The sequence below is a fragment of the Sceloporus occidentalis genome, unplaced genomic scaffold, assembly GCF_023333645.1.
Source record: "Sceloporus occidentalis isolate IW3139 unplaced genomic scaffold, rSceOcc1.0.p SCAF_126, whole genome shotgun sequence".
NCBI classification, from domain to species: domain Eukaryota; kingdom Metazoa; phylum Chordata; class Lepidosauria; order Squamata; family Phrynosomatidae; genus Sceloporus; species Sceloporus occidentalis.
The window spans coordinates 749,717-772,408 of NW_028317106.1; the positions used below are offsets into that span (position 1 = coordinate 749,717).

At 46.9% G+C, this 22,692-nt stretch overlaps 1 protein-coding gene across 2 annotated transcripts in view; it reads left to right on the forward strand.

The window, feature by feature from the left end:
* Positions 1 to 215: 215 nt before the first annotated feature.
* The window catches only part of LOC149281907 (growth arrest-specific protein 7-like), a 54,654-nt gene continuing 32,177 nt past the window's right edge, over positions 216 to 22,692 (forward strand). For both annotated transcript variants that reach the window (XM_089498894.1, XM_089498895.1), the window contains exon 1: positions 216 to 395. In XM_089498894.1, the coding sequence (XP_089355020.1) occupies positions 216 to 395 (180 nt within the window). The remainder of the gene's footprint in view (positions 396 to 22,692) is intronic.

Genomic DNA, 22,692 nt, shown 5'->3' on the forward strand with positions numbered 1-22,692 from the left:
GCTCAGTAGCCGCCCGACACTCTGTTCAGTACGTTCTCCCTCCCCGCTCCTCCTGCCAGTGTGCACTCCACGCTCATCTCCTCCGACACACAGAGGACCACGAGAGGTTAACGCTCCGCATCTGGGACTCCGTAACCCCTTCAGAGCTGAGCGCAGGCACCGGGGGAGGAGGGGGAGCTGCGGCGGCCCCGTCCTCGGAGTGTGGCCCCTCTGTCATGTCCGGAGCCCTGTGCAGGAGTCTGTACGCTTTCTCCGGGGAGCAGCACCAGCAAGGACTGAAGTTTGAAGCCGGGGAAGTCATTAAAGTCGTGCAGGTGCTGGACGGCGGCTGGTGGGAAGGAGAGAAAGATGGGGCGAGAGGCTGGTTCCCCGCCAGCTACGTGCAGATACTGGAGGTAAGAAGGACCCACCGGCTCCGTCCCACCTCTAGGACCCTTCTCCCCCCCAGCGGCTCGTCTGTTCCTGTTTGTGTATCGAACATGTTATTGACATACAGAGTCCTGTCGGTGCCAGGCGTGTGCTGCGTGTGCCAACACTACTACCCCACCTGCCAGGACGCTACCGGGGGGTATCCGGGGATACATTGTATCGCGGTAGGGTATCTGGGGGTATATTGTATCAGCGGAAGGGTATCTGGGGGTACATTGTTTAGCGGTAAGGTACCTAGGGGTACATTGTATCAGCGATAGGGTATCTGGGGGGTACATTCTATCAGCTATAGGGTATCTGGGGGTACATTGTATCAGTGGTAGGGTATCTGGGGGTACATTGTATCGGCGGCAGGGTATCTAGGGGTACATTGTATCAGTGTTTAGTGCATTTGTCACTCCAGGCTTTGTGTGATGTCATAGCGGTTGCCGAGGAGCCGTTACTCCCCTGGGGTCACTCTCTAGGTCCGGGGTAGTTAAGTAAAGCATTCAGGTTATTTGAGTCAGGGAGGGAACACCTGTAGGGGCAGAAAGCCACATCTGCATTCAAAGTACCCCCCCCCCGACATCTCACCCTGTCGCATTGATCAGGATAACATATAGAGGGGCTTTTACCCCAGGAGTTACAGGAGACCGACTCGCCCCAAATTCCCAAACGGGTGACGCGTTTGATCACCTATACGATGGAGCGTAAGTTAATCAAATGATCCAGCCTCGGTCACTTTACTGCAGTGTCACAATCTTCCCACCAGGGGGCGCTGAGTAATATATCATTTGTCTGTGTATGGGGGATGCGTTTAGATGTCCTTCCCGACCTTAGAGGGTTAAACATGCAAAAACACAACAATGTCACCCAAACCAGCCGCAGCATGTATGACGAGTCCTATAATACGTGTAACACGTGACCGGCTTCTACGGTTTGTATGTTTGGAGGGGTTTACACCCCGGCATGTGACAGCCCCCGGTCCCGCCGCTGGCTCGTCACATACAATGTCCCGGCGCCGCCTGGCAGAGATCCGTCGGTAGCCCACGCTTCCAAAACAAGAGCACTTTCTGGGGAGGAAAACCAAAAACAAAGGTCAGCGAGGAGAGGGTTAAACGCTGGAGAAAAGCTGCAGATCCAGCGTAAAGGTATTACTAATATAATAAACAAGAGCTCGCAATCTAAAGCTAGGATGAGACGAACTGGAAGGAAATTGGGCGTTACTGAGAGGGTAGTAGATGGGTGGAACTGCTACTCAGCAGAGGTGGTAGAGGGTAATACAGTGAGGGTATTAAACATGCATGGGATAGACATACGGCTCCTGAATCTAAGACGAGACCGACGACTGATTAAGTTCTCACGTTGTAGGTTTATGTTTTATGTTAAGGAAAGATTGCGCAATGATCTGCCCCATCACACCTGTGCAAATTTAAAATTGGGGCAATTAAAATATATGCTGTAATAATGCTGGTTTTAAAGGGATCCCTGCTTGCGCACAGGGGGATCACACAAAAAGTCTGAGCCACAGACTTCCCCACCTGAGACCATGCAGGGCTTTTCTTTTACGAGTCATGGGGTCACGGGATATTTTGATGCTTTACTCGGGTCAGTTGGGGGGTCCGGGCCTCACATACGAGGGGCAGGTTTACACTCGTGTGCTATCAGAAGCCTAACATTCCCACTTCTGCCTTGAAGCGGCACCATGAATCCACTGAGCTTGTAGGGCAGACGCTCCGCCGGGTTTGAAATACCCCCTCCCTGGACCCGACTCCTCAGGTAGCTGCCAAAAGCCGCCTCTTGACGTAAATAGTTAAATGAATTCGATCTGAGAAAGCCCCAGCGTGATGTCAGAGAAAGGTGCGGCTTCAACACAGGAAGGGGCAGAGGGGCAAATGCATGCGCCGCTCGCTCAGGAGCCCGATGTGACTTCTGTCCGGATAGAGCTTTAAACGCATTGAAATCGCAAGAGGGGGTCCGCGGAGACGTGAATTACGCCAACGCACAATCCTCGCACGCTATTGGCCGGGACGGGGTGCAGACGGCAAGCGGGGTAAGGTGATCCGCGGCTCCTTATTATGTGTTTTTTATTAAGCGCAAACATATTCCGAAGCGAAGTACAATTTATGAATGCAGGTGGGGGGGCCCCGATAATCATAACGGGGAATGATTGCATTATAGATAATCACACGCGTGTAAAGAGATGTATGTTACCGGTGACCGGCCTCCTCGTTGATCTGCCCGATTATTATTAATCTGATACCGGAATCCATTAATTAACGGAGTGACCCCCCCAATATAATTCCGCGGGGGGCGTGTTCAGTAATCGGCGCGTTATTGTACCGGATATAATGCACCGCGGTGGTTGCGGTTCCCCTGCTCCTCAGGCGCGGTTTGGAGAATGATTGTATTTAACCCATACCGCGCCCCTGTCCAGTGCATGATATTTAGGGTTAAAGGCATGGCTCCTGACTCATTACTGGTGCTGATTGGGTTAATTTCCCTTCCAATTGTTTCTGTGAAATTTCAGTACAAAAAAGCAAAATTGTAAGGATTTGTGAAAGTTAAATATTTACCCATTGAGTGGGGCCTGCGGGGGGGCGGGGGGGGCAGAGGGGGATCCCGGCTTTATCTTCTCTGGCTCCTCCCTGAGAGCAGAAGGCGGGCGGCACCGCGGGGGCGGCAACCAGGAAGCCATGGTCTCCATGTATGTGCCTCAGCCCCCGTATCTGTGGAGTTACCCCCACCTCCCTCAGCCCCCGTATCTGTGGAGTTACCCCCACCTCACTCAGCCCCCGTGTCTGTACAGTTACCTCCCATTTCCCAGCACCCATCTCTTTACCCCTGTGTACCCCCCTGTGTCAGTACTTTCTCTGTATATACCCCCCCCCCCCGTGACCCTGTTCTGTACCCCTCCAGGGGGTAGAAATAGTTTTGCGGAGTAATGTTTATTTTTTATAACTCTTATATAACGATAGAGATTTATCAGAAAATGTCTAGTTTTTGATTACTAGAAGCTGTTGGCGGGCCGCTGTGTGGAATGCTTGCTGTTGCCATGGTTACTGTGCGGTAACGCTCCACCTGAGCGCATGCTGCGTCAGGTGAAGTTTATCCGGAGTAACATTGTTTCAAGATATGTTTTGGGTTTTATTACAATGAGAGTCTGTGATGATTGACAGCTGTCACTCATCCTGAATTCCTCCAGCAGATCCTTTTTACCGTCCTGGGGTAATTCCGGGGCATCTCTTGGAGCAGAAGATTGCGTGTGCCCGTGTGCTATGTTAGCGGGTTCTGGTTTAATAGCGCCTAGGTGGGGAGCTGATGCTTGTTTTGTCCCCCCCCCCCATGCTCCCCCCGTGCTCTTTGCCCCAGTCTAATCCCACATTCTGCTTTCTGGTGTTTCTGGGGTATAAGGCGCCCCCGGCGTATGACGCTATGGGGTTATGGTGCGGAACTGGTTACTAGAGACCAGGGGTAACCACCGGGCCGCCCTCCCGCTTCGGCAGAGCCATGACTCTCATGGTGGTCCTCAAGCTCGTACGGCTGGGGTTTATGGGGGTTAAAGTTCCACGAGGAGTATTGGCGAGTCGCCTGCTCCCACCGGACTCCCCGTCTTGGATGATGTCGCTCACTTTGCATGCGGGCCTGGTGGAAGGCATCTCCAGCCCCGCGGGGGGGCATTGTGTGCGTGCGCAGCTAGCGCTGGTTGTCGGGCTGATCCGTCCCGTGTGGTGCTGTGACTCGGGGTGATTGGAAAGGCGGCTCCTCTTATTAGAGCGTTTACGAGGCAGCGCTGCCGGTGTGTTTGTGTCGTTAATGAGGATTAACACGTCTTCATCATCCGCGATGTCAGTGACGAATTTCCTGCGACCGGATTATTATTATTATTATAATTTATTATTATTATTATTATTATTATAATTTATTATTATTATTATTATAATTTATTATTATAATTTATTATTATTATTATTATAATTTATTATTATTAGATAACTAATTCAGTGCATTTCTGGAATAAAGCGAACGTCCCGTCCTCGTTACTGCATCTGGGCAGAAATGGCGCCGGTACGGCCGGTACTATTTCTGTAGATGTGAGCGGACGCTCTTGGGCGGATACGATGAAACAACGAATTCCAAATAACCCAAGCGGTTACGGCGCATGCGGGAGAAGGGATTCCCCTTTCGCTCTGTTGGGTTTCCCTGATACCCCGGCGGACGGTGACCCCGCGGCAGGTACCGATAGGGCTTACACCGGATAACGCAACGCGTCTACAGGAGAGCTCCGTACGGTGCAGGTAGGTAGGGGACTGAGCCATCGTAAAGGGGACGGGGTGCTTTTGGAGACTCGTCGACGTGTCCGTTGATCCATCCTGGCTCTGATTTTGGGTCGGCGCATGTAGAAGTGGCTTCCGCCCCAAGCGTAACGTCTTAACGACACCAATAACAACCTATTCGCTAGTCCTGCATGCGCACGCAGTCGGGTGTGAGACCTGCGCGTGACTGCGGGAGGGAGAGACGTTGGGATTCGCACGCTGGACGCCATCCAAATGTCACTGGCAGGCGGCAGCCCCGGCGCTGGCATCTTCTGCGGAGAAACCAAAACAAACAGAGTCTGGAGAAGTGGGGCAAGTTCTGGCTCCCCGGCCGCCTCCTCGCTGGAGGAACACATAACAAAAAAATAAGTGACAAGTTGTCTTATCACCGTGGCAACCAGAATAATGTTACCGCTGCGTTGCTTGCCGTGGTAGTAAATCCACTTTCCAGACACTGCCCGGCATTCACACTTTCCAAACTGCCCCGAATAATCCAGGGGCGCTGATTGGTGAATTATTTACCAAAAACATGGCAGGCTTAAAGCTTTGAGCCAAAACTCGTCCGGCTGGCCGGCCGCGCATGGATAGTAAATACGTCTCTGTTAATTTATGAGGATACCCAAATGTACATGACGTTTATTGCATGTCGGAACACCGATAACCGGTTGGCGTGTAACGTGCGGGGGATTTGTGTGACTGCGTTCTAATTACTATTCCTTGTCACCCCCCCGGCCCAGAGCGGTTCTCATGCACGCACCTTCTAATGGCGCCAATAGCACCTCTAAACAAAGAATGCTGTCTCTGTACGCGTGATGCGTGCTGCTAATTCAGAATTCTTATTTTATACCAAAATAGAACATTTTCACAATCGTGGAACTTAAAGGAACCCCGTCCCTCGTTCTAGAACTTTCGGACACATCGGCATTTCTAAATGAGTCGTTCTCCGGAGATCTGCGAGATCCCGCGTACAGATCGCCTCTTTCTAACGTAACGTTCGCCGTCGTGGATTCTAAGCTTTCCCCAGAAGCAGCTTCTGATACGTTGTATACCGGTCTGTGCGGTCAACTAAGGGTTACTCCTCAGTGACGGCCGGTGCGGAAATATCTCTGGGTTTATCGGATTTGTGACAAATGACGCTGAACGCTCCTGCTTGCCCCGCTGGCCTCGTCAAACGCTCCCGACGGCGCCGGGCGGCGAGAGTTTTAATGAGAATAACGTCGGCGCGACCCGCGGAGGGTCACGGGGAAAGCAAAGGTGCGACGGGACGTTAGAACGCGTGACCTTCTGACCGAACAGCTTTTCACTTCTGCCGCAGGGATTTCTAGAATAGTTTTGTCGGAACGTTCAGAAAGGACGTTTTGGCCGCACCGTTAACCCTATCGCTTCTGCGCCTTGTGAGCCAAGTTGGGATTTCTAGAACTTGCTCTTCTTGGATTCTTTTCTTTCTACAATAACCCTGAAACATGTTCCTAAACCTTGAACTTCCAGGTAGTTCTTAATCATCTCTTGCTGGGATCCAGGGATTGGCTGAATGGTTTAGTTGCTGTAGCAGCAGAAACAGCTTCCGATGAGTTATTGTGTGTCGAATGCAATTCCGGTTCTTCTTTTATTGTCTTTGCGGCCGCCGTCCGTTCATCTTTGGATGGAGAGAGGAAGATGATGTCCTTGTCACAGGGTGAACACCGTCCTGATTCTGGAGGCACGATCTGACGATTAGTAGTTACGGGGTTCAGGGACACGGAGGAAGGAGGTGCTACCTTTTATATCCATTAAACATCAGATCGATGTTGCCATTTTTCTTCCGCCATAGCCTTTTTGGCTCTTTACACGGGCAACGGCTTTAAACGCCTAAAGTATCTATCGAAATAATTAAGGCCGCGCGGCTCGTCGTGATGTGTGCTGTGATGTCTGCCTTCCTCCTCTTCGCTGACGTCCTCTGATCTTGTGATCAAAGCGCGGCGGGAGATGCCTTTAATATTTCATCGCTTATGTCGCACAGTTTGACACTTGCTCCCTAGTTATGGCAGAACTCCCCCGATCCCGTCGTCTGCTGCCTCTTCTGACTTCTGTTTTGACTTCAAAGGAAAATTGTATTCATTAAAATGTTAGAAAAAACCCCACATTGTATCCCTAACTGCAGAACACGGCCAAGGAGAGCGCGGGTTTTGTTAATCTGCCTGTTCTTTAATCTTTACTTTGAATTTTAATTAATCGCTGATGGTATGGCCGGCGTATTTGGCGGCCAGATTTTTACTCTGCATAGCGAACTGGCCGGCACTAAGGCACCTTAGCTTTGCGTGACCCTGCGGTGTGATGGGGCAACCACTTGCATGGAGAGTGCAAACTGCAGAAAGACAGATATCTGCGCTGTTTATGGGAGAGACAGTATGTGTGTGTATGGTGTTAGGGTGAGTGTGTGTTACTGTATGGAGGTAGAGTATGTGTATGTTAATGTAGGGGGGGTTAGAATGTGGTGTTACTGTATGGAGGTAGAGTATGTGTATGTTAATGTAGGGGGTGTGTGTTAGTATGTGGTGTTACTGTATGGAGGTAGAGTATGTGTATGTTAATGTAGGGGGTGTGTTTTAGTATGTGGTGTTACTATATGGAGGTAGAGTATGTGTATGTTAATGTAGGGGGGGTGTTAGTATGTGGTGTTACTGTATGGAGGTAGAGTATGTGTATGTTAATGTAGGGGGGGTGTTAGTATGTGGTGTTACTGTATGGAGGTAGAGTATGTGTATGTTAATGTAGGGGGGGGTGTTAGTATGTGGTGTTACTGTATGGAGGTAGAGTATGTGTATGTTAATGTAGGGGGGGTGTTACTGTATGGAGGTAGAGTATGTGTATGTTAATGTAGGGGGTGTGTGTTAGAATGTGGTGTTACTGTATGGAGGTAGAGTATGTGTATGTTAATGTAGGGGGTGTGTGTTAGAATGTGGTGTTACTGTATGGAGGTAGAGTATGTGTATGTTAATGTAGGGGGGGTGTTAGTATGTGGTGTTACTGTATGGAGGTAGAGTATGTGTATGTTAATGTAGGGGGGGGTGTTAGTATGTGGTGTTACTGTATGGAGGTAGAGTATGTGTATGTTAATGTAGGGGGGGTGTTACTGTATGGAGGTAGAGTATGTGTATGTTAATGTAGGGGGTGTGTGTTAGAATGTGGTGTTACTGTATGGAGGTAGAGTATGTGTATGTTAATGTAGGGGGGGTGTTAGTATGTGGTGTTACTGTATGGAGGTAGAGTATGTGTATGTTAATGTAGGGGGGCGTTTAGAATGTGGTGGTACTGTATGGAGGTAGAGTATGTGTATGTTAATGTAGGGGGGGTGTTAGTATGTGGTGTTACTGTATAGAGGTAGAGTATGTGTATGTTAATGTAGGGGGGGTGTTAGTATGTGGTGTTACTGTATGGAGGTAGAGTATGTGTATGTTAATGTAGGGGGTGTGTGTTAGAATGTGGTGTTACTGTATGGAGGTAGAGTATGTGTATGTTAATGTAGGGGGGGTTAGAATGTGGTGTTACTGTATGGAGGTAGAGTATGTGTATGTTAATGTAGGGGGGGGTGTTAGTATGTGGTGTTACTGTATGGAGGTAGAGTATGTGTATGTTAATGTAGGGGGGGGGTGTTAGTATGTGGTGTTACTGTATGGAGGTAGAGTATGTGTATGTTAATGTAGGGGGGGTTAGAATGTGGTGTTACTGTATGGAGGTAGCGTATGTGTATGTTAATGTAGGGGGGGGTGTTAGAGTATGTGTATGTTAATGTGGGGGTGTGTGTTAGTATGTGGTGTTACTGTATGGAGGTAGAGTATGTGTATGTTAATGTAGGGGGGGTTAGAATGTGGTGTTACTGTATGGAGGTAGAGTATGTGTATGTTAATGTAGGGGGGGTGTTAGTATGTGGTGTTAGGGTGAGTGTGTGTTACTGTATGGCGGTACAGTATGTGTTAGTATGTGGTGTCGCAGTGTGTATTTAACGCTATCTCACGGTTTCGGTTGTTCCCGTGCAGACGGGTTTCTGTCTGTCTCTTTCCTTGCAGTAAACCTGACGCGTTCTCGCGCATGTAGCCGACCCAGCATGAGTAACGCATCCAGATGAGCTCGTTACATAACGTTCTGGGGGCCGCTTGTCTGCCTCCTCGTGCTTTCAGCCCACGGCTCTTGTGTTCTCGGGATGTCCCGCTATCCCCGTGAGACAGCCATGTCCTTCATCAGCTCATCAGTCGGTTTAAGAGACCGCGGGGGCTGGGGTCGGCAGTCTCTGGAATTGTAGCTGGAAGAGGGTCACTAAAATGTTAAGTTGTCTTTTAATTAACGGCAGTTCTTGTGCAAAGTGGTGCAGTCGCCATAGCAATGCTGGAATGTAGTACAGACCCTGACAGTCCCTGTGGAATGGCTTGGGGGTATACAGTGCCGCGGACAAGGGGTTTGCAGCCCCAGAGGGCCGAGTCTCCCGCCCCGGCCCCGTAGCTCGGGTGCAGGTGGTTTTGAGAGAGAGGCGCGTTAGTAACGATGTATCACGCGGCCTTTCCTGCCATTATCCGTCTTTGACGTGTTGTCGGGCGCACCCCAATTCATTACGCCCCGTAAAAACAGTAAATAGGTCGTAAAGCGTCACTGTGGAGCGAAGCGTGGCGGTTTACGGGGACCCGGCCTGCCGCGTGGCTCTACAGATTACAGAGTAACTCCCGATGCACCTCGTTCTCCGCAAAACGCGTCGGCCAAATGAGTTCTGGAAGCGGAGAGCCGTTCTATACAAATAGAATGCCGCCCCCCCCCCGCTTGTGTAAAAGGTTGCCTGTCCCTTTAAGAGCCGCGTCCGGAGAATGTGCTTTACGAGCAGGCGGATATTTGAACCGAGAATCAGGTCTTTTGTTTATTTTGGCAACATTGTTATTCACCTAATTTCACAAGAGCGCCCGTGACAGTGATCCCTGCGCTCTGTTAACCCTCTGCTCCCCGGGCTCTTGCACAATGTGCTTGGATAATGAGTCACCGGGCGCAGCTTCTATCCCATGCATGTTTAATACCCTCACTGTATTGCCCTCTACCCCTTCTGCTGGGAGGCTGCTCCACTTATCTATTCCTCCTGCATGTTTTTTTTATGAAGCCATACAGCTTTTCTCCAGGATAAGGCTACCGACGTACGTTTACTCCGGTAATGCCACAGAAGCTTTGTCAGGCTGAGATTACATCGCTACGCGGGGCCCATAGCTTATCAGAAGTGCCTTGTGCTGGGTGCCGTTCGGGGCAGTTCTCTCCCCGAGGGGCCGGGCTGGACAGATATGAAAGGCATTCCTGTGCAGGAGCAGGAAAAATCCCCAGCGTCCTGGTACAGCGAGTTCCCTTTCTGTGACACGAAGGAGCAAAGAATGAAAATGTAATTATACGAGAGCTAAAGGGGATCGGAATTCCGGCGGATTACCGGGCCACGCGACCCCTGCTGCGCCTCGCTTTAACCCCTCCGAGACCAAACCGTATAATCCGTGCCACGCGACCCCTGCTGCGCCTCGCTTTAACCCCTCCGAGACCGCACCGTATAATCCGGGCCACGCGGCCCCTGCTGCGCCTCGCTTTAACCCCTCCGAGACCGCACCGTATAATCCGGGCCACGCGGCCCCTGCTGCGCCTCGCTTTAACCCTTCCGAGACCGGACCGTCTTCTCTGCCCGGCGGATTACATGGCGGGCAGAGGGGCCGCGACCTGGCTCTTCATGTGCCGAGACTCCGTGTGTTGAATTGTTTAACGAAGCGTCACGTGGTTTAAAAAAAGAAAAATATTTTGAATTAAAAATTCTAGAAGGTAACAAAGTGTCAAAAATCCACAAAAACACAAAAACGGGCCCGTTCTCCCGCGATCTCCCAGAGGAGAATATTCATACCTGGTAACCATGGTTACATGAAAACTGGCATTATGCCAAAGTGCGTAAGATAATTTTGTGCCTCCGCATTTTAGCAGACTGACGCGCCGGCGTTTTCATGAGAATTCCCTCATTTTAAGGTTAGTTATATGCCTATCCCATACGTGTTTCAATCCCCTCACCGTATTAGCCTCTACCACCTCTGCTGAGAGGCTGTTCCACTTGTCTATTTTACATTGTAAGAATGTAGAGCTGACCCTAAATAGCCGTGATCGCTGCTTCCTGGGATTCATATAAATCCTGAGATACTGAAATCCTGGTAGCCGAGGCTCCGTGGGAAACGTAGCAGATCCGTTATCTGCGTATGCAGGATATATATGTATATGCCGTCTAAACAAACGCCGTATCCCCTCTCTAAACAATCCGCGGCGCGTTTACCCGAGCGCCGGCAACAGCCGGGGAATCCGGGGCTTCATAATTATTTTTATTATTATCATTATTATTATTATTTGTTTTATCATTATTTGCATTATTAATCATTTTTATTAAAAACTAATACTAATGCGAATAATAAAACCAATATCTGTTTTCTTTGTATAATTCACTATTATTATTATTATTATTATTATTATTATTATTATTATGTATTATTATTTTGCATTATTAGTATTTTTTGTTTTGTCTGAAAACGTATTTTAAAGCAGAAATGTTGGTCGCGGCTCGGCCTTGGTTGTGTTAGGGTTAATTGTATGAATAAACTTAGAATGGAGGAAAAACTGGATACTTTAGGGGGGGGGGTCTTTGGCCGGCTGAGGGTGTTGGGGGTGATACTGTAAAGCTCTGATAATGTGACGTCGGCTCCTTTTTGGACTGAAGGGTTGATGCGACACGCTCGTGGCCTTCTTGCGCAATACTCTGTGGCCGCAAACAGGAACCCTTCTTCCGCTTGCCCCGCCGGCAGTTTGCCGTTTAACCCTCGCTCTGCTGCAGACCCCGAAGCAGCTGTCCGGACGTTCCTCCCGAGAGCCCAAATCCTCCTCGCTGCCTCGGCTCCGGGACGGAACTGCTAAACGGCTGTCAGGATTTCAATCCCGAACATTCCCGTGGGAAAGAAACCGAAAACGTGTCCTGTCCTTCCGAGATTCCCGACGTCGCTTCCTCGCCACCTGGAGAGAACAATGGAGCATTTTTGGGATTCCGCCGATGTTTGGTTATGAAATATTGTGTGTGGGGTTAACCGTTTCAGGGATGGGTTCCGAGCGGTTAAGCGATTTACCCCCTATTCTGTTTCTTTCCCCTTTTATGTAAAAAAACAAAAATAAACCCCTGATTTGTAGGAAATTCTCTCCAGCGGCAGGAAAAAGGAAGTTGGGAAAGGAATTTGGACCTTGAGCGGCGATACAATGTCGCGGGGCGGAAGAAGTGAATGTTTCTTGGGGGAATTATTTTGGCAACAAGGAGAGATTTTTCCCATCGCTGATAAATTCGTCGTCCTGCCGTCTCACGACGCGTTTCGCCCTCCTGAGCTGAGTCAATGAAAACAGATGAGTTCCGGAATAGGAACCTTCCTTAGTAATTCATTAAACCCTTAAATAAATAAATACCCGTTGGGTGGATCGGATCCGTATTAAATCGCACTTTTATTTTCAAATATCTAATTTCAGTTCAAAAATTTTAAATATTAAAGAAAAAAAAAAAAAAAGTTTCAATATGAAAAAAATCCCCGGGCCATAAAGTGATGGAACGAATGGTCTGATTCTAGATTTGGTTTTATTAGGTGACCACTTGGTTTGGTGTAAGACGGAGGTGGTAGATGCATGAAACAGCCTTCCAGCTGAAGTGGTAGAGGTTAACCAGCGCCTTCTTACTACACGTCGTTCCACCCCATACTGACCCCCTCCTGCTGCGTTCCCGGAGCGTTCCTTCCCGGTTCGTAAAACGTTTTGGGTGGAACGATGTTAATGAAACATTCCACGGCGTCCTGTTCCCATCCGGGCCTGGCGGCTGGGCCACCGGAGGGCCACCTGAGGGCCACGGCCTCCCTTAGACGTTCCTGGCTTGCGGTAATGTCCTAAAGTAGCCTCTAATTTGTCTGATGCGACTTAATGGTTCCCACATTTTTCGCCTGGAGATGAGAATTGGGAGTTTCCTCCAAAAACGTGATTTCACAAGCAGGTTTAACCCTTTACCTGCCTTCACGGCCAATCCATTACCTTCTCTTCACCAAAGGAATCTGAAGCCCGCGAGGACCGCCTGCTGGTGACACTTACACGGGGTTATGCACCAGTTACCCCTCCCTTAAAAGCCCCTTAAAAGGGCAACAATACAGATGTCTAGAGAGGGGCAATTAAGCTGCTGCAAGGAAAGCCGGAAGCGAGGGGCTGACGAGATGATGCCTGGACCGGCCACCAGCAGAGAAATGCCCGGTCGGTCGGCGACCAATATTTCTTCTGTGCCCGTCCGGTACGGCCTGGTGTTCCCTGTACCCACCAGACACACACCATTGGGTTAATTCAGCCAAGACAAACATCCTTCCCTGCTTTGTAACAGGTGTGACGGGGATTTTTTATTGTCTTCTCTTTTTCTTTTTTTTTTCTTTACCATTTTTTAATGGCGTGGGCTGATAACGGGACAGAGTCCGAATGTCTGGCCGTGGAGGTTACCGCTTCTCATCGACTGCTTCATCGCAAGACGAGATTCCTGCCCTACGGAAACTGATCGTTTTTACGGGAAAACGAGGCTGGAAAGACGTGGAATACGAAGCTGGGAACAATAGATGTAATAAAAAGAGACGCGGACGAATGGCGTGTGTGATCTGAGCGCAAGCTCTTTAGCCAAATTAAACCTGCAATTTGGTCAGGATACCGAACGGCAGTCATTTTAATAAATAAATATATTTACCAGATTTTAATTTCAGAAATCAACATTATCAGTGATTTATAATGATAATTTATTCCTTTTATGACCGCAGCCGCTGCCCGGTGCCGTTTAGGGATCTTTCGCTGGCGTTTGCCGGTAAAGGTTTATAGCGAATGATGCGCGGCGCGGCTCCCTCTCCCCGGACGAGCTGTATGTGAACGGCGAGCGTCCCCGTCCCGGGGTGCAGCCGGGGCAGTTACATGACATCTTAAGTACCTAAATATTTAGATAACCTCTTACTAATCGCAAGCAGCTGCGCGGAGCCCCAGCAACCGCTCCCAGTTACAGCTGCGAAGAGTCATCTGGAGGCCACCCAACGTTTAGTCATCTTCACCCCGGCGTCTTTATCTCCGCACAGGAGAGAGAAAATCCTAAAAAATCATTTATATACCAAAAAATGATGATAAATAAATGAACCCGCTGCCCCGGACCGGAGAGCCGAGCTTCGCGTTCTCCCGCGGATTTACGCAATCGGCTTCTGAAAATTCCGCCGTGGACTTTGTCGTCGGACGTTCTCGCCGGATCCGGATTTATTGTACTTTTTCTGCTTGGATATATAAAAAAATATATATTTCTAAGGAATCGTACAGCTGCTTCACGGCTGGGACGACGTTTCTGCCAAAGACGGCGCTCGGAGAGAGGAAACGCTTCCACGTCGATTAGCTGCCCTCCGTGTCGAGAATCCCGCGTGTCTCCATAGGAACAAGCGTCGCTCTGTGCCGCGTACGGCGCTCACGGAGAGCCCTAACCCTCTAACATACAAGAAGAGGCAACGGACCCCCCTAAAATTACGCTTCCACCTTCTTCTATAACATTAGAAACGAAGTATCCGTTCCCTTTATGTTGCCAAAACCCAACCCAAAAATCGTTCTTTAATCGCATGCGTTTATGCTTCGGTTCTAATTATTCGGGGAATTATTATTATTGTCATGTGACCAACTTTATGTGATGAACTTTTGGCGTAAAGAATGAGATTAAAACTCTACTAAGGATCATTTGCACCTTTTTAATACAATACCGGTAAAGGCCCAGTAATCAACGTGGCCGTTCTAGCGCAAGGCTCCTCATAAGTGCCCCTCTTAACACCTATGGCGGGTAGGGATGGGATAGGGGTATTTCGGGGGGGTATGTTCTTCTGCCAATATGTGGTGAGGTATCTCCGAGCGCCACGATTTGGGTGAGAATATGGCGGAGAGGTCTCGGCGGCCCCCTCGTCGGACTCGTTTTGTTTCCCGAGACCCCACCCGGCCGTTCTCCGGCTCGAAGATACTTTCGTTACTGGAAACATCTGTGAAAATCCAAACTTTTTGTCACTGGCAGGGAATCCAAAGCCTTCGTGCAGATCGTAGAAACGCAGCTTAATGCGGCTCTGCTCTCACGCCGGTCCCCACAGACCCTTTTTATAAAAAATAACATGTTTGGGGGCAGGGAAGGACGGCTCGCTCTTCATACACACTTCTGGTTTTAATAACACATTTTTCTTCGTGTTGCTTCCCCCGGTCCATGGATGGGAGGGGATGTGAACTTATTTCCTTTGAAGGACCAGGAACCAAAAATATATCGTTTCGATCTCTCATCTTACTCGTTCCATGTGCAAGAAAGCCACGGCTCCGCATCGTCCGCGTCTGCCGAATGTTGGCGCTCGTCTTGGTCAATATCATTCAGAGGTCCCTCAACAAAGGGGCCGGGGACACGTAGCCATCTACACAGAAGCCCAAACGCTTTTCGGTGAGGGATTTGGGCATAGAATGGCTTTTTGACTCTTGTTTGGTAAGAGGCGCCTCGTGTTTGGAGGTCTGTACGGGTAGACGTACTAAGGTGCACATTGTCCACTTATTGATGATCTGAGGCGCCATCATCAGGACACCAGGCCCTTTGTCAGTTGCTCTCACTGTTTTCCGTGGATCGGCTTCTGACGCGGCCTTGGAAATGTAAAGTCTTAATCGAATACAAATTGGCTACAAATCCTGTCCTTAATTAAGCAATTTAATTGACCTTTTCACTTTCCAATCAAGCCACCCATGACTCCATCTGAACCTTGCAGAAGTGCGATGTCTGTGGTCTGATTACTGCCTAACTGCGAACGGCGAGAATTATGATGTCCAATGGGGGACTACGAGTTAATGGGCAGATTCCACTGATGATGTCCAATGGGGTAATTACGGGTTTATGGGCAGATTCCACTAATGATGTCCAATGGGATAATTAAGAGTTAATGGGCAGATTCCAATGATGATGTCCAATGGGGGAACTACGAGTTCATGCCGAGTGCTGGCCACTACGCCATCTGCAATTCATCCGCTAACAAGTTTAATGGTCAGATTCTTCATCCGTTTCGCAGAATTCCCTTCGTGAGGACGTTCCAGGCCGTCCTGGCGGAACACAAGAGCCCTGTGTCTGTCCGTGAGATTGTAATGGGCTTTTGAATAATGACGCGCGGTAATATTTAGGGGAAACAACTGATGTTTGTCGGCTAAGTCGCCCGGGGACAAAATTCTGCATTTTTTTTTTCTGCACTGAATATTCGTTTCATTATTGGGGGAGATGTTTCGCGGGTCCAGCCTCGTCTTGGTGGCTGCCTGAACCAGGATGGTGGAACGAGGGGCTGCTTGAAAGAGCCGATTGTCACAAACATATGTAACGGTCGGTGTTCCATAAAGCGAGGGTCTGTTCATTTTTAAATACCCATTGGTTTTACTCGATCGCCACGTGCTCGATAAGAGTTCTCAGGCCTGAGTATGTTAGGAGTGCCCTTTTTGTAGTGCAGTTATGGTGATTCGCTATGGTGATTGCTCCGGTTTTAGCCTTTGCACCGGAATTAGTTGTTATAAACACAGTCTGCTTCTTTTTAATACGGCAATATTTGCCCCTGTGCTGTTGATCTGATTCCTGGATCACCAGTGCTGCGGTGGTTAATGTACCCGTTTCTCGTAAAACCTGGACTTTTGCCCTTAAGACAATAAGCCTTAACCTTTCGAGGGTCAGAGGGGGTCACGTTTCGCCACCAATGAGTGATGGCGAAGGCGATGGTCCGAACCCGGTGGTTTTAGGGGTGCCAAGTTCCGCATTATGTGCATTTATTCGTGTTTAGTAAACGCAGCCCATCTCGGGTCCTCATGTCAATGTACTTTTGGGGCATTGCTTCTTGGCGAGATGGTTTGCAGCTTCATCTCCTTGCGATGTTTAAGCTTCATGAAAATGATGATGAAGGAGAAATAAAAAGATAGCGATCGCATCCGACGTGATATCAGGGAAGTCCCCCGACGACAGCTGTTTGTTATTAAATCTGATCATCAGAACTCTCATTATTATGGGCTGGCTTGAAAATGATAAACACGTCTTTCCGTCGTTATTTATCGTACATTGTGTGCTTTTATCCTCATTTGACAGTTTTCCAAAAAAGATTTGTTTTTGCTGTAAACTCCCATTTACCAGTCAAACTTTTCTGTGATTCCGCCCCTTTCCAACGCGGTCGGATCCCGTGTTCCGTCTATTTTTAAAGCCGTTACACGTAGTTTAACCTTGACCCCCCCCACCCCATTTCAAAAACATTTTGAATATTTTTGACCTTCAGCGTTTTCAGAATCTTATCTCTGCTGTTATAGAAACGCTGCTTTATTCGTTGACACTTTACGTTCCTGTAACACTTACCCCTGGGGCAGTACGAGGGTACTTACAGATATAGCAAGGCTTATTCTCTCTACGGGGGCCGTGGGATTTCTGAGCTGTTAAGATCTCTTTGAACAGCGGGGTTTGGGAATTCCTGGGATATTATTTTGGGTTCATTCAGAGAGATGCCATGTTTGACCTTTGCCTGGTTTGTGGTTGGGATGAGAGTGTTCGGGGCTGTTTTCGGAGACCTCCCTCTCCCCTGGAGACCCCCTTACTCACTCTGTTATACTCCGTGCATTCCGATCCCAGGCTATAAAGCCCTTTAAAACAGCAGGTCCCCCTTTAGGTTTCTATTAACTTTTGTGGCCCCCGGAGCCGCGGTTTGTTTTTAGAGGAACTGATCGGGAATTGCCCTCAGTCCCTACAAACGCCAAGAACCGCACCTCTCTATCCAGTCCACAGAAGGAACCCCCCCAATGCGTTCCATACAGTGTATCCTCTTTACTGCTTCTGTTAAATGTCTGAGATTGATGCATTATTACACGTTGTTTTAGGGAGATTATGAACGCTTTCAATTATGGCCTCTTAGCCTAGTATTCCCCACCAAGGTTCAGATTGGGGACCTCTTGGCCCAGCACTTCCCTTGGGTTCAGATTGGGGACCTCTTGGTCCGGCACTTCCCTTGGGTTCGGATTGGGGACCTCTTGGTCCGGCACTCACCTCGAGGTTCAGATTTGGGACCTCTTGGTCCGGCACTTCCCTTGGGTTCGGATTGGGGACCTCTTGGTCCGGCACTCACCTCAAGGTTCAGATTGGGGACCTCTTGGTCCGGCACTTCCCTTGGGTTCGGATTGGGGACCTCTTGGTCCGGCACTCACCTCGAGGTTCAGATTGGGGACCTCTTGGTCCGGCACTTCCCTTGGGTTCGGATTGGGGACCTCTTGGTCCGGCACTTCCCTTGGGTTCGGATTGGGGACCTCTTGGTCCGGCACTTCCCTTGGGTTCGGATTGGGGACCTCTTGGTCCGGCACTCACCTCGAGGTTCAGATTGGGGACCTCTTGGTCCGGCACTTCCCTTGGGTTCGGATTGGGGACCTCTTGGTCCGGCACTTCCCTTGGGTTCGGATTGGGGACCTCTTGGTCCGGCACTCCCCTCGAGGTTCAGATTGGGACCTTTTGAATGATCTTGCTTTCGTTTTGTTTAAAGCCCCGAATAGCGGCTGTTTTTTGCCCGTGTTTTCTCCCCGGTTCTCTATCCCAGGGCATTATCTGCGTTTACTCAGTATATCTGTGTTTATAATAGGATGGGATCACCTGCTGTTTATTATCCGGAACGGGTGGAAACTGCCCCAATCTTATTTACTTTTAATAGAGATTATGGCAACATCTAGACACATGATGCTTATTTAACGACAAGGTTACTGCAAAGGGAGACTCTGACGTATGGAAACGTGAGGTCATTCCATTAACCCTTCGGGGCAGTTTATTGCAGAATGATACATGTTTCTCTGCTTTGTTTCCAAAATAACTGTGAAATGTTTCATTGGCTGTAAGAGTTACAGTTACAAGAATTTGTTGGGTTTTGCCCTTTAATGTCTTCTTAGATCTGGATTGCGCACGCTGCCGCTTGTCTGCCGGTGAAGTGTCCTTCGTAGGAATATCCCACCTCGCTGCACGTTCAGCCGGTCTCTGGGTACTAATGGAGAATTACTAGGTTTCCATCTTGGGTGATTCTGTACGGTGACCTGCGCCGTTTCCGATGGATTGTGTTGGGCGCACGTTAGATTTTGTCCTCCATTTAGTTGATGGTTTTACTTTAATCCTCAAATGACGGATACATCATGTAACTTAACGTATACCCCGTCCCGGTGCTCCGCGGGTCACAGAATAGAGATTTCCAGGAGATTAGTAGAAACCGATACGTATATAAAAAGGACGAAGCGGGACTAGTTGGTGTAAATAGCGGCCGGTGAATGTCTAATTATTAGGGTGAGATGGATGGGCTGCCGGTCTCATACCTCACACATTAAATTGTAAAGGGATTATATCTGTAAAAAGAATCCCCAAACATCCCTGGGTGTTCTAATTCCAGGAATGGTCCCTATTCCTTGAGTCTGGACGCAGGCTTGGGTCTGGAGGAAGGAATAAGGTCCCATTGGGGCTCCAAGGTGGCCGTTGGTGCGATTAGAACTTCGTCCTATCAAACAGCTGGGTGCTTGAACATATGTAGAAAGGGGTGATGGATTTTGGGGGACACCATGGAGACTGGACATAGATATGTAGAAAGCGGAGACGACGTTTGGGGGACACCATGGAGATTGGACTACATCTACATCATTCTGGTTTAGATGCGACGTTGGTTAAAAGCCTTCTATATTTAGGTTAAAACTGAAGCAAATCAGTAGCTTTCTTTATTCGGATGAAACAAGCAATTTTTTTTTTTATTTATTTGAGATTGCCCCTTTTTCCCCTTCCACGTTTTATTCCTTTTATCATTCTATTTGTTTTGGAAATGCGTTCTTTCAAAGTTAAAAAAGGATTGTGATGTTAGTTCAGTTAGAAATCTGTTTACTTTTGGTTTAAGTGGGACTGAATCTGAAAGGAGCTGTTTATACGCCGAATCACATCTCTCCGCACAAAACCATTCGTTATGTGAAGGGAGTTTACGGCGAGAGAGCGCGTTCTTTCCACTTGCGAATAGATCAACATTTTCAGAGTGGGCTTTTGGGGAGCGAGGCGTGAGATCATCTGCGGGCCAGCCACGCGCCGGTGAAAGTCCGGATTCTAAAAACAAAAATATTTACCGAAGGATCAGGGGGATGGAGGTGATGCGGAGCGAAGCCCGGACTCCTATATATGCTCCTTACCCACCGTGTGTCCGTGGGTCTTCTCTACGCCAGAGGTCCTTCACCAAATCGTCGCCCATCTCCTGCTTTCTCCTGAGCTTTAGGTCTGGATTTATTCTTCCAGATCTAGAGTTTGTCCCAAAACTCTTGGGGTCCTGGAGCCGGGGCAGAAGTGAATAAGAACTTTTATATCATAATAAACGACCACATTCTATGAAGCCATTTGTAGGGGGGGGGATTTAAACGGTCGCCGCGTCTCTGTGACGAGGACCTTTTACCGGCCGGCGGAGGAGGGGCAGCTGGAAGAAAAGCCGAGCGGATTCTGCTCTTCTCCGCCGGATAAATAACGATCGTATTAAGACGACTCCTGTCTAATTAGCTCTCCAAAAATTACACTAAACAAATGTGATTGATTTCCTGACTCCGTCGGCCGCAGGGAAGCAGAGAATAAAAATGAGCTTTTTCCAAAAATTTAAACAGTTTCCGGCGTAAATAGTTTACAGGGAACAGCTTGGTCGGCCGCTGCGTCTCCTGTTTGATCTCTGAAATATTTTGGACGCTCCGTGACTCTCCCAGACGGCGTGGGTTCGGATGCTGTCTCTCGGCCGCCGGTACCCCAACCTCGTGTCGTTACAGAGACCAAACCGCTTCCCAAAGCACTAGAGTGCCGATGTTTAAAGGAGACCGTAAGACCGCTGGTAACACTCGCCGCAGCCGCGACTACCGACGGATTTCATTACATTCCGGTTAATGCCGGATTTCACGCTTTGTAACAAATATCAGCGATGCAAAGCTCTAAACGTGAAGCAATCGCCATAGCAACAAATGGAATGTTCCACATTTAGAATTATTGCACCAGAATTCCTCTTTAAACACATTCCGCTGTATGCTTTAAATGGATAGCCACTTAATAGAATATGACAGCAGATCGGCCCCATTCGGCCCCCGTCTAGTCGCCCGTATGTCCTGCTGTAAAGACTCAAACCTTAATCAGTCGTTGGTCTCGTCTTAGATTCAGGAGCCGTATGTCTATCTCATGCATGTTTAATACCCTCACTGTATTACCCTCTACCACTTCTGCTGGGAGGCTGCTCCACTTATCTACTACCCTCTCAGTAAAGTAGAATGCGCCCATTAACCAGGATCTAAGACTCTCTGCTCAGTTTCAGAGACATTTGGAAAGGCTCTGCACACCGCGCTGTTGCGTAAACTAATAGTAAACAGAGATGTTGGCATCGAGTCGTGATATCTTGAGAAAACAGACAGCCAAACATACAGCCCCTCCTGCCACCCCCCGGGGCATCAAACCAGATCTCTGCCCCTTCCAAACACCCTGATCATGCAGTCAGAGAAACCACAACACTCTGAGGCTTTAAAATATTATTTTTTATTATTATTATTATTATTAAAGAAATATTTGCCCCTCTTGGGGTTGTTGCTTTACCTGGAAGATAAAGTAATGCTTTTCTCATTTGACATCGCTGTGATGTCACATACAAGTGGAGCAGCCAGGTGGGATTTGCTACAGATTGTAACACTATGATGTCACAGGAGCCACCTGTACGCAATCTGATTAAAAAATATAAATAAATATCTGTAAATATAAACAAATATCTGTAAATATAAATAAATATCTGTGTAAATATAAATAAATATCTGTAAATATAAATAAATATCTGTAAATATAAATAAATATCTGTAAATGTAAATAAATATCTGTGTAAATATAAATAAATATCTGTAAATGTAAATAAATATCTGTGTAAATATAAATAAATATCTGTGTAAATATAAATAAATATCTGTGTAAATATAAATAAATATCTGTAAATATAAATAAATATCTGTGTAAATATAAATAAATATCTGTAAATATAAATAAATATCTGTAAATATAAATAAATATCTGTGTAAATATAAATAAATATCTGTAAATATAAATAAATATCTGTGTAAATGTAAGTAAATATAAATAAATATCTGTAAATATAAATAAATATCTGTGTAAATATAAATAAATAAATATCTGTGTAAATATAAATAAATATCTGTGTAAATATAAATAAATATCTGTAAATATAAATAAATATCTGTAAATATAAATAAATATCTGTGTAAATATAAATAAATATCTGTGTAAATATAAATAAATATCTGTAAATATAAATAAATACCTGTGTAAATATAAATAAATATCTGTAAATATAAATAAATATCTGTGTAAATGTAAATAAATATCTGTGTAAATATAAATAAATATCTGTGTAAATATAAATAAATATCTGTAAATATAAATAAATATCTGTAAATATAAATAAATATCTGTGTAAATATAAATAAATAAATATCTGTGTAAATATAAATAAATATCTGTGTAAATATAAATAAATATCTGTAAATATAAATAAATATCTGTGTAAATATAAATAAATAAATATCTGTGTAAATATAAATAAATATCTGTGTAAATATAAATAAATATCTGTGTAAATATAAATAAATATCTGTAAATATAAATAAATATCTGTAAATATAAATAAATATCTGTGTAAATATAAATAAATAAATATCTGTGTAAATATAAATAAATATCTGTGTAAATATAAATAAATATCTGTAAATATAAATAAATATCTGTAAATATAAATAAATATCTGTGTAAATATAAATAAATAAATATCTGTGTAAATATAAATAAATATCTGTGTAAATATAAATAAATATC